Raw genomic sequence first — 13,201 nt, 5'->3', positions numbered from 1 at the left:
AATGAATATTGCATACTAGTGCAATCCCAAAGATACAACTATAAATGTAGCACTTAAATAAATAAAAATACATTTGGAATTGTTGCTTCCCTTTAATTGATTTTCGGCTACTTTAGCCTAAATCATTTTATCAGCATCCAGCACTGTTTCTGCTATTTGACATGCCTAATTGACCATAATTTAATGGTTTTCCCAAAATCATCAAGCCTCAATGTAACTGCTTTGGAATAATTCTAAACAAATGCAATGAAATAGTAAAACGCTAAAATGCATGGGCTTATGTAAATAATACCTCCACACTGCACAGACGTCAGTTCGTCTAGTTTTGATTTACATTTGGTTGAGTTGTCAAATAATGTGAATATAACTTTAAATAAAATGTCACCATGTCATTGGTTTTAGGTTGGGTGTGGGAAAAAATATGCCCTTACCTTGACTTTTTGCAAATCCAATCAGTTTCACGTTGATTCATCATTGCATAGATTTTAAATTACGTGGAAACAACGTTGATTCATCCAGTTTTGCCAATGGGTCGATTTCGCCATGCATGTAAAAACATCAGCTGTGCTTCTTGATGGTCTTGACTCATTAGGCCTAGGGCCTACATGATTCTGTTTTGTATTTGTTATGTTAAAAAGAAATATTAATGTGCTCAACATTTCTAAACGTATGTTATTTTCGACCACATTACATTTCCATATGCTAAAACCTGTAATATAGCAGTATTATAAGCACCCCTCTGACGTTTGGGTTTGATAAAACTACTAGCTCCGTGAACTGTAGCAGTTAAGTTATTTTCAAATACATTGTGATAATTTAAGACACTTCTCACATTTTTTCAACTCACAATTTTCAGCAAATACCATTTTAAACCTGTGGATGCATAAAAATTGGACAATTTATTCAGCACCCTATCCCGGAAACGCTTCAGGGAGGCTATGCAAGGTGCAAACTATACATTTTATTTTACCGCTTTTTACGATCATTTAAAGGGTGTGAACTGTGAACACAGCATTAGTGCCATTACATTCACTTCCTGAAACATTTTCCGCTCATATAGAATTGGCCGCACGCATAGTTGTGACGTATAGCCTGGGCTACATACTCCGTACTGTGCATAGGTTTTTGCCATATGAATGTGGATGTAAATTACAAAAGTAAGTTAAGAACATCGTCGCACATTCCGTTTTTAAAAACACGGTAAGAACACACTGTATGCCTGCTCAGATCTTCAATGCAACAGTTGTTTATTCTGTAGGCTATGAAAACGAAAGCAAACAACTAATTTCAGTGTGCCTTTTTGACTTAACAATATAAATACAGAAGTCCTTTGGATTTTGTCTTCCTATTAAAATATTCAATATTTTATAATAATCATGATGTTTTCATCTATTGGAATTATAATGCCTTGCAATGAATTGCGCTGTTCTTCAGCAGTGGGGATTCCCCGACATTGTATCGCTGCACAGAGCGCATAATTCCGTCGCCGCTTTATGTCTTTCTCAATATAACGTCAATGAATAGCTTACTCGAACTGTTAATGTAATACAACAAGCCATGTTTTGCTTAATTGTCCATTGTCGCATTAAGGATTTGCCGCGCACTCTTAGCATGGGGTGCGAGGGGGTTACCCCAAAGACAGAATCGCTGGTTCCACCAGCACTAAGGCACTAGGTTAGGGGGATTTCTGAAAGGGAGATTCTGATGAGACAATGCACCGACGACCCACGGTCCTTCTTGGGTGCTTATTGAGATTGAGAATCATGGGAATATTTTCTTGATTTAACATAAAACATGTTAGATACCGGCACCATGGTTGGCTAGATGCCAACTTTACCACACACTAATGCCTTTCTGAACATACGGACAAGCAGGGCGGTAGCCAGGGTCAGAGTTTTAGTGAGGTCTGGATGCCCCCCCCCCCCCCCCCCGTCGGTAATTCAGCCATGAACGTTTAGCTGGCTAGACTAACGACTAATTTACCAATCTAAAAAACGTTAACTGTCATGTTCTAATTGAGTGACTGTCAGTCAGTGACAATGTATTTATTTGTATTCAAAGAAATGACAGAGGTCCAGACCTCGGTGTCCTCATATTTAGCTATGCCCTGGTTATAAGTCCATGTGAATAAACTCCCTAAAAAGATAGGTTTGTTTTACAATGTGGGGATTTTACATATAAACCCCTCCCCCTATTTACTAAACACTTCCATGCACAAATGTTAGGCCTATATCTCAATATGGAGGGCTTTGAATGGGATTTTCTGAATGTCAAAGTCATGCAGGTAGTCAGTCGATCGCGGGACTCCTGGAATAGGACATTTGAATGTCAACAGACTTTGTAGATATACATTTGCATGAGTCAACATTTACCACACACACACCTGTCAGTCTACAGGTTGCCATGGCAACAACGGAGTGTGACCCGAGTGGATCCGGAGGACTCTCCAGGCAGAATTCGGGAGTGGCGGGACCTTGGGAATCGGACTTGATTGCGGTGCAGCACAGTTTGAAGTTTGTGAAGAAGCTGGAAGAGCACTATGTTTGTCCCACCTGTAAAGGAGTAGTTCTCAACCCACACCAAACCGGCTGCGGACACATCTTCTGCTACCGCTGCATCCAAGGGCTCCTGTAAGAACACAGTAGTGATAATAAAACAGCCATTTACTGCATGTTTAGTGTTCATATACACAGTGAGATTTTTTTGGGGGTATGACTTTGGGTCAATTCCATTTCAATTCCAGTCAATCTAGGAGTTTAATCGAAATTCTATTTGTGATTTGAATATGGTACTTTCCTTTCTGAAGACTGTATTATTATTTTTTAAGTACATTTCCCAGAGCTGACTGAAATCAGCCCTATGACAAATTACCAGCCCTCAATTGTGCAAATCTAACTGGCCTGGTATCAGACCAGCACAACTTAAAGGGGAAGTTCAGGATTTTACAATTTGAAGTGGTCTCGTGTGGCTCAGTTGGTAGAGCATGGCGCTTGCAATGCCGGGGTTGTGGGTTTGATTCCCACGGGGGACCAGTACGAAAATGTATGTATTCACTATTGTAAGTCGCTCTGGTTATGAGCGTCTGCTAAATGACTTAAACGTAAGTAAGGTGGTTCCTCACCCTGAAAGTAGTCCATGGGCCAGGAGAAACTAATCTATGGTTTGGTTCTTCTTTAAACAAGCACTGCAAACTTCAGCTAACTTTAGCCACCACAAGATAAATGGAAGTGACAGGAGCATTTGAGCATTTTTTTTTTTAATGGCCACATCACCATAAAGTAACATCAAACCAAATATGGAGTTGATTGTAGTTGATTCAGCCTTTAAATATATATATATATATATGTATTTTTTTTACGCTTAAGTTAGCTGAAGTTTGCAGTTGCCATGTGAACTGCACTCGGGCAGGGGTATAGAAGCAGCCCATGCAGTCGCACATGTCCTTGCCCAGGCGAGCAGCCAGCCTTTGCTGTTGTACACTGCTCTTCGCCGCCATGGTTTATTTGATTAGGATCTCTTTTAGTCCACCATGGGCTAGTCTTCCAAGAGTCCTTTAAGCTACAATATGTAACTCTTTGGGCGAGCCGGCCAAATTCACATAGAAATGTGAGATATAGATCTGTCATTCTCATTGAAAGAAAGTCTTAGAAGCGGTAGATCTGTTCTATGTGTGCTATTTCTATGCTTCCCATTCTTAAGTTTCCTTTCTGCATCTTTTACTTTCAGTTTTTGTAGACCAGCAAACAGCTGAATATACAATATTTTTGGTTATTAAAAAGATAATTCACAGCGTTTTACATGGTACAATGATTCTCTACACTATACATTGCTTATTTTGTCAAATTGAAATTAGGCGAACTATTAGAACCAGGAAATGTAAAAACATAGACATTTTGAAAAACTACAAAAGCTAAGTAAAAACAAACAGATCCACATACCTATTACCTTTACATATTATGAGTTACACCTGCCAAGAGGCATGTGCACATATTAATTTAAATACAACATTACATATTACAATACTCTCACCCATTCTAGTTGTTCAAGAGGTTTTATTAATTAATCAAGTTGTACAATTCTGAATTTACTCTTTAAAAATGTGTTAGCCCATTGCGCTAAAGGGCCTTTAGTTGATACTGTAGGTAGCATATGTCATGAGTTAAGTAAGCAATCATATTGAAATGTGATGCTCTCTTTTATGCAGGGAAAACTCCCCAGCCACCACCCCTGCCTGTCCTTTGGACAGAGGTTTGATCAAATCTGATGAGGTGAGATTAAGAAACCATGGTTCATTTGGGAAGAAAAAAAACTAAATATATTAAGAAATACTTTAGGCATACTTTATTCTGAATTACTTTTGCAGAGTACATTTTTACTGCTAACACAACTGATGTCTGCAATGTATTTTCATTGGTACACAAACATACTTTTGGGTTTTACTTGTGATGAAATCTTAAGACACCCAACCTACAAAAACGATTGTATTAAAATTCTGACAGAAATGAAACATGAATCATGAGCTTCTTGAAATGTAAACAATACTACACAATTGTTACCATTTCCTGCAGGTTTTCCAAGACAATTGCTGCAAAAGGGAGATCTCAAATTTATTAGTCTACTGCACAAACTCCCCCAACTGCTCCCACAGAATCACATTATGTCGGTTGCAGGTAAATCCCACAAGACACCACAAGTACCTAATGTTACCTATTGCTGTAGTAAATACGAGAGAAACGCCAGCTAAAACAAGACTGTAAAATAAATCATTAACACATGCTCAGACAGCAACGTGACCAAACATTTGATACATGACAGGCTCTCCCCTTCCCTCTCTCTCTCTCTCTCTCCCCCTCTTTCTCTCAGGAGCATCTACAGGCATGTCAGTTTGAGTCGTTGCCGTGTTCCAATGCAGGCTGCAGTGAGATCATGCAACGTAAGGACCTGCAGGAGCACCTCAGAATCAGCTGCTCCTATCGTATGGAGCCCTGTCACTACTGCAAGCATCCTTACACATGCTGCCAACTCGAGGTGAATGCCAGAGAAATTAACTGTTTTATAACATAGTCTGTTTTAATTTGTTCTTAAATTTGTTTACTCACGCAATGGTCAAGGTTTAAGTTTTATGATATAAATGAGGACTTTCGATTTGCCATTGTACCCTGCGGTTGATTTGGGATATTCTAAGATGGTGGAACTGTCCTCATGGTGGTGGAACTGTTTTTTATTTTATTTTTTATTTCACCTTTATTTAACCAGGTAAGCCAGTTGAGAACAAGTTCTCATTTACAACTGCGACCTGGCCAAGATAAAGCAAAGAAGTTACGAAACCCATAACTAGCCTACTGATTTTGCTGCACCCGTTATGTCTAGGGGTCTTAGGCATTTACATTTGACATTTTAGTAATTTAGCAGACGCTCTTATCCAGAGCGACTTACAGTTAGTGCATACAATTTCATACTGGCCCCCCGTGGGAAACGAACCCACAACCCTGGCGTTGTAAGCGCCATGCTCTACCAACTGAGCTACAGGGGAGATATACCTGCTGAACAGGGTTTACAATAGATTTTATTTAGATTGTTCGGCAATAGTTTTGCTGAGCAAAACCCATCAGCAATAGTTTGGGTAGTTTTACTTTAAACAATCAGTGTATATGGTCATTTTTAGACATATAGGGTAAAGTTCATCATTTCAAAACGAGGAATCATTTTTGCAAGGCGCACTGCATGGCTAAAGCAAGAGGCGAAAATAAACTCACTACACTTCCAAACGGTCAAAACCATTTGATTTTGAGATGGGGGTCAAATCCAAAATTGTGCTATATATTTATTGGCTATGTCATAGCTAATTTGTAAACGATAAATATTGATACATGTACATTACTAGGTCAAACACTTAATCTGCAAAAATGACAAGATGGAAATTTCAGAACCAAAATGGGGGGACAAAAAAACATACGCTACATTAACACCCCCCCCCCCCCCCCCCCCCCCCCCCCCCCCCCCCCCCCCCCCCCTCTAATCTGATAGTAGGGTGGTAGATGCCTAGTCTCCTTTATGGCTCAGAATATGTGCCAACATAGTATACACCATAGACATGCATAATTTACACACACACATGTACACATCAACTCAGACAGATCCAGCTCAGAGAGGCCCAGCTCATGAGCAGCAGGCCTAGTTAAGTGGTCTGTAACCTGATTTAAGATGTGCATAAACAGTATGTGAGAAATCACTGTATCCACCTAGGTGTTGAATGCATGTACCCAGGAGACAGCTACCTTAACCTAGGTCCAAGGCCAGCTCTGTCTTGACCTCTTGGTCGGCCAGTCCAAGCAGATTATTATTTGTTCCGATGGTGACGAAATGAATATGTACAAAAACCTAACTACAAAAAGGCCTGCCCATTCAAAGAGGTTAACTAACACAAACAAACAAACAAACAAAAGGCCGGCCGAGAGGCTTCTGGCCTCCTCTCTAACTCTCGGACTGACAATCACTTTAATTGGCTGCACCTGATGTGTTTATCAAAGCTTAGCTCAGCATCTAGACCCGGTTGCTGTCACCTGGGGATGGAGTGTGGAAGTGTATCCTGGAAACGTGTTCCCTAACTCTGTGCTAACACTATGCTACCCCCCATATCATAACAAGTCATATTAAGGAAGTGGATTGTCCTTCAACTGTGTTCCCCCTCTAACTCTTGGTTGGACTACATTTAGCCAAATATTATTTTTACATGGTCTGGGAATTACTTACAGTAATTCCCCCAATAGGTGGCGCAAGTGACTTGAATAGCTGTTTGAATCCCTCACCCTTACTGCAGTCTCTTAAAGGTTCACAAAACTACAAAGAAGTGCCTTTGACAACACTTGAATGAAGCTCTATTCAGTCTATTATGATATGATACTGTAAGTCTTTAAGAAGGAACATCCTTCTTAATAATCACTTATTTCTGTTTGGACTCCACCAGGACCATGAGAGGCATACATGTCCAGAGGTTGAAATCAAGTGCCCCAACAAATGCTCCCAGATGATTAAAAGATGTATGGTAAATATTCAATATATTTGTTTTATTTGCTAAATGTATTGTTTGAAGAGACTAATTTATTGTTTGAAGAAGAAATGTCTATATTCCTAGACATTTTTCCATAAGCACATACACTGATTGTACAAAACATTAGGAACACCTGCTCTTTCCATGACATAGACTAACCAGGTGAATCCAGGTGAAAGCTATGATCCCTTATTGATGTCACTTGTTAAATCCACTTCAAATCAGTGTAGCTGAAGGGGAGGAGACAGGTTAAAGAAGGATTTTTAAGACATGGATTGTGTATGTGTGCCATTCAGAGGGGGAATTGGCAAGACAAAAGATTTAAGTGTCTTTGAACGGGGTATGGTAGTAGGTGCCAGGTGCAACGGTTTGAGAGTGTCAAGAACTGCAATGCTGCTGGGTTTTTCACGCTCAACAGTTTGTGTGTATCAAGAATGGTCCACCACCCAAAGGATATCCAGCCAACTTGACACAACTATGGGAAGCATTGGAGTCAACATGGGCCAGCATTCCTGTGGAAAGCGTTCAACACCACGTAGAGTCCATGCCCCGACAATTTGAGGCTGTTCTGAGGGCAAAAGGGGGTGCAACTCAATATTAGAAAGGTATTCCTAATGTTTTGTCCACTCGGTATATAATACACATTACAGAAGTTTGTAAAACTGTACGAGTGTGTAGAACTGATTTGGTTCCTGCTTCTACCTCACTTCCAATCTCCCTTCTCTCTCTCATGTATCCTTCTCCATCTGACTTCTCATCTCTATTCTCCCCTCTCTCTTTTTCACCTTTTTGTACCCTCCCCCTCACTTTCCCTCTCTGACTAACACCTCTTTGCTTTTAATGTACTATCTCTCTATCACACAGCTTGAAGACCATGCTGACCAGTGCCCTGAGGTGCAGACGGACTGTGTTTATAAGAAATATGGCTGCTCTGTCCGGGTTGGTGGATATATTCTCCTATTCTCTGTGCTTTGGAATCCAATTCTACGCCAAAGGAAATCTAATTGTAGTCGAACATTCTCAATTTATCGGTTGGGCTGGAAGCTCCACAAAGTCGCAATGATTGCATTATCTCAATGAGTCAAAGTCCTTATTCGACCCTCTTGGATGGGTAGTGGCTGACACAGATGTTGTGTGGTGATAAAACAATGGCCTTCTAACAATTCACTACAATAAGAACTGTCTATACGGTCTCAATAATGTCTGTATGAAAGTGTCAGAATGACATTGTTTTCATATCTATACCGAACAAAAATATAAACGCAACATCCAACAATTTCAATTATTTACAGTTACAGTTCATATAAGGAAATCAATTAATTGAAATGAATAAATTAGGCCCTAATCTATGGATTTCACATGACTGGGCAGGGGAGTAGTCATGGGTGGGCATGGGAGGGCATAGGCCCACGTACTTTGGAGCCAGGCCCAGCCAATCAGAATGAGTTTATCCCCACAAAAGGGCTTTATTACAGAAATAAATACTGCTCAGTTTCATCAGCTGTCCGGGTGGCTGTTCTCAGACAATCCCGCAGGTAAAGAAAACGGATGTGGAGGTCCTGGGCTTGCGTGGTTACACGTGGTCTGAGGTTTGAGAGAATTAAGCTTTTTGTGCGTATGGAACATTTCTGGGATCTTTTAATTCAGCTCATGAAACCAACTAATGTTGCGTTTATATTTTTGCTTAGTAATAGTAGTGGGTGTTTATATGAACTAGTCCTATACATTACAACCAAAAGACACAGATATGAAGTTGTCTTGGTTCAACAACAGCCTTACCCATCGTGACAAGTTCATGTCAATACAGTATGTATAATGAGTGTTATAATTTGTATGTAATTGTTTGGCATGTCATTCTTAAACATGTCTAGACATGATAGGCAGTTGTATGGCAATAGATGATGGTAGTACCTAATTGTTATCTCTCTCTGTGTGGACAGGAGAAGAGAGCCCAAGTTCAAGTTCACGAAGAAAACGCTCTCAATTACCACATCCTCCTGGTTCTGGGGAGCAACACCAAGCTGGAGACACAGGTAGGACCAATCACTACCCAGAACCTTTCTGTTTATGGACCAGGGTGCATTCAGAATGAAGAAAGCGTAGGAAATGTTTAGGTGGTGCTGTCTTGAAGGAGCAAGTTAATAACGGTCATCATAAGGACAATGCATGGTCACAAAACATTCAAAAGGGCCAAATCCTAACTTGAGATTTGCACACGGAACACACACTTTTGTCCTTTCCTTTGGAGACTTGCGCAAAACATATGACTTTCCTGCACACATCTCAAGTTAGGATTCGGCCCTTATAGTGCCTAGATCAGTGTGCTAAAGGTCAAATTGTACCTAGAGCCAGTGCGGTGGCAGCGGTTGAACTTTGACCATTCCTCTGACCCGCCAGATGGAAATCCTCCAGCAGGAGGTGCTGCTGAGGCACAAAGAGCTCCAGGAGAGGAGCCGCCAGGTCAGCGGTCTGGAGAAGGAGGTCCGCCCGCTTGCCCAGCAGGTCAGCCGATGTGACAACACCCTGTCTGCAGTACAGGTAAGAAGCAGTACTGTATTATGTAACCAATACAACACCCAGAGGCCTGGCTGGTCTAGCGGTAATGCTGCAGCATCAAGCATGTCTACAGTGTAGGTATAGGTTTGAATCTGGCCTACTGCCTTTGACACAACCTATCTCCATCTTTACCCACTGACATCTTCTCTCTGTTCAATAAAATCTGAAAATATTTATGGAACCAATGCACTCTGTCTACTGTACAGGTAAGAAACACTGCTGTTACTGTATATGGAATCAAAGCAGGAATCATTCATTCACACAACACTGCACTTAATAGAATCCATTGGTCATAGGAATCAAAACGTTGGGATTCTCATAAGAGGAGAGACTACCTGGATTGTGTTTATTAGGGCATGCAACAGAAAACGTTTTAAAACGTTAAAACATTCTGTTTGGTGGCTAATGATTATTAACACTACCCAGTTAAATAACAGCACTACAAATAAAGTGTTACCGTGTTCTGTACATCCCTGTACAGAGGTCTTTGGAGGAGCAGAGGGACCACATCTCCAGCGTCCAGCTCCAGCTTGAGGAGCTATCCAGTGTGTTTGGCACTGGTGTGGCCCGGGAGGAACTGGGCCAAATCAGAGCGTCCCTGGACGCCCTCAGACAGCAGGTGTCCGTCACAGAGGGGCTCAAAGACCACCTGGGTGAGTGGAGGGGGTCCTTAATGGTCTGGGTGAACTAAAGGTGGATTAGAGATCATTATTATTGTTTCCACAGACAGTAAGCCCATGACGTGTGAAAAGTGGGTCTTGGGAAATGTAACTGCCACTGGGTTATTTGAATCATGGTAAAACTGCCTCTGTCTTTGGCAGCATATTCCACACAAGTAACTCAGTGGTTACCATTCCCGGGTTACTGGAAAGACACAATACTTTTAGGGCAATAAGCTAAAGTCTCCAAGGCTTGTAACAGATTATGGAAAGACTCAAGACTGTGTTAGGCCAATGATCTTAAGTCTCTAAGGCTTGTAAGCGATTATGAGCAAATAATTAACATTGTACTGACATTTATTAAAATCACTCGTGGATTAATTAAAGTATAAAAAATTCCATCGCCCATCTTTTCCCCCAGGAGAGTTGAAGGAGACCTACATGCGCCACTCGCGCCTCCTCAGCATCCACACAGCGCAGCTGGAGTGCAACGAGGAGCACTTCAGAGAGCTCGAGTCCACCTCGTACGACGGCAAGCTCATCTGGAAGCTCCGCGACTACCGCAAGAGGAAGGAGGCCGGGGCTCAAGGCCAGGGACCGTGCCTGAGCAGCGCGCCCTTCCACACGAGCCGCAGTGGCTACAAAATGGCCGCCAGGGCCTACCTGAACGGCGACGGGGCCGGCCGGGACACCCACCTGTCTCTCTACGTGGTCCTCATGAGGGGTGACTTCGACCCCCTCCTGCCCTGGCCCTTCAGACAACCTGTGTCATTGTCAGTGCTGGACCAGAGCGGCACCAACAACCACCTGACTATGAGTTTCAAACCCGACCCAGAAAACACTAGCTTCCACCGGCCCGGCTCGGCCGCTGCAACCACCAACGTGGCCTCTGGTTTCCAGTGCTTTGCCTCGCATGCCCAGCTGGAGACGCCCAAGAACGGCATCTATGTGAGAGACGATACACTCTTTGTTAAGGTCAAAGTGGACACAAGCGGTTTGGAGGACTTGTAGAGGGGCCTTAAAGAACTGGTTGGAGATCATTTAAAAAATAATTAGCTAATGCTACAAAGCTCAGTGCAGGCCAATGCCTCAGCTGTACTCCAAATTTAGCAAAGTAAGCAAACAAATACAGTGTCAGCAAGTCCATGCATTTTCCCCCCAGATACTTAAACGATAAAGCAATACAGATATTGCAGTGAATTGCTTTAGCCTTGTCTGCAGACTGCTTGTATGTGTTCACTGAGGATTCAAGTGTTAATGCTCCCCACAGATATTATATTGAATTATATTTTGGGGTTAAAGTCCTACAATCAGAGAGCATGCAATCTATTAATTGTTAATTCATGACAACTCAGGGATTTTAATGGACAGCTGTTAAATACACTTTATAATACCTTTACTGAAGAAGCCAATAGACAGTACATGTTGAAGGTTTATATAAATTCGTATACATTATTTTGAAATTGAAATGTTATAAACGTTAAAAATATATAATGCTTATTCATGTAAGTTATTATAAAGTGTTACCATTGATGAGTGAATTGTTTCATGCTTTTTTCCTTCAATTGATTAATGAATTGTTACATGCGTTTTTCCTTACATTTTGTAGTTACATGCATAACAACAATTATGTGCATCACATCTCATATCCAGTCAGTAAATATGTAGACTGTGGTTGTGAGATACCATGAATTTGTCCTACTATGCGTTTAATAGAGATTTTTGTGCGGGGAACAATCTTTAGTAACATTTTCCTACGTACTGCATCTGAAACCACTGTAGGATGGACATGAACCTCCACAATGACTGTGTGTGGGTCCTTATTTTTATTAATGTGTGTGTTAATGGTAAAGAAACATTATGTGAGCTTTCATGTAAAACATTATGGGATGCCAATGCATAATAAAGGATATTTCAGATACAGGTATGCAGCTCTACTATCCATTTCTATGGGAATGGGGTGATTTTCTGGGTAAACACTGAAATACCAAGGCTGGGATTCAATCCGAGGCACGTTATAGAGCAGCGCACTAAGCGAAAGAAAATGAATGTGATCTATGTGAAATAAATTGCCTTTAAAAAGGTGCATTTCCGGCTGTCTAGTGCGCTGCTCCATTATGGAATCATGGCCTAAACCTTAAAAATAAGGGAAGAGTAACAACACACATGAATAGACCACAACAACCATATTTATGAATCATTGTGCTAGTTTATTCAAATAGCTGACACGTTTCGACCGTAGTCTTGTCAAAATGACACTTTCTTTGTGCAGAGTTGTCATTCTGTCCGACTCTACAGAAACGTGGTTCTACTTTACAGAAACATGAAAGCAAATATATACATGTATGTAAACCCCTTCCATATCATACAGAAAGTTCAGCACAGCAGAATGGAACATTTGGGGAAAAAAGGATGACAGACACATCCAGTAACTTTGAGCAGATGCTGGAAGTCAAAGTAAATGTTCAGCAAAAAGCACACAGATCTTGTGGTTTAATGGAACAAATGTTTAACTTTCAACATATACAGTGGGGGGAAAAAAATATTTAGTCAGCCAACAATTGTGCAACTTCTCCCACTTAAAAAGATGAGAGAGGCCTGTAATTTTCATCATAGGTACACGTCAACTATGACAGACAAAATGAGGAAAAAAAATCAAGAAAATCACATTGTAGGATTTTTAATGAATTTATTTGCAAATTATGGTGGAAAATAAGTATTTGGTCAATAACAAAAGTTTCTCAATACTTTGTTATATACCCTTTGTTGGCAATGACACAGGTCAAACGTTTTCTGTAAGTCTTCACAAGGTTTTCACACACTGTTGCTGGTATTTTGGCCCATTCCTCCATGATGATCTCCTCTAGAGCAGTGATGTTTTGGGGCTGTCGCTGGGCAACACAGACTTTCAACTCCCTCCAAAGATTTTCTATGG

General features: G+C 41.1%; 1 protein-coding gene across 2 annotated transcripts; it reads left to right on the top strand.

Moving 5' to 3' along the window:
* The first annotated feature begins 1,056 nt into the window (after positions 1–1,056).
* LOC311130599 (TNF receptor-associated factor 5-like) lies at positions 1,057–12,192 on the top strand. Of its 2 annotated transcripts, none has more exons than XM_084163382.1 (11): positions 1,057–1,200; positions 2,391–2,630; positions 4,205–4,268; positions 4,569–4,670; positions 4,864–5,028; positions 6,968–7,045; positions 7,916–7,990; positions 8,992–9,084; positions 9,449–9,589; positions 10,089–10,260; positions 10,688–12,192. In XM_084163382.1, exons 1-11 carry the CDS (start codon positions 1,133–1,135, stop codon positions 11,275–11,277), a joined length of 1,788 nt encoding a protein of 595 aa, XP_084019508.1. In that variant the 5' UTR covers positions 1,057–1,132; the 3' UTR covers positions 11,278–12,192. The 2 variants fall into 2 exon arrangements, with proteins under 2 accessions (XP_084019508.1, XP_084019507.1); XM_084163381.1 differs by having other exon boundaries at positions 1,061–1,157.
* The last annotated feature ends 1,009 nt before the right edge of the window (positions 12,193–13,201 follow it).

This window comes from Coregonus lavaretus (genome assembly GCF_964263955.1).
Source record: "Coregonus lavaretus genome assembly, chromosome: 6".
NCBI classification, from domain to species: domain Eukaryota; kingdom Metazoa; phylum Chordata; class Actinopteri; order Salmoniformes; family Salmonidae; genus Coregonus; species Coregonus lavaretus.
This window is presented reverse-complemented; position numbering and strand designations above follow the sequence as displayed.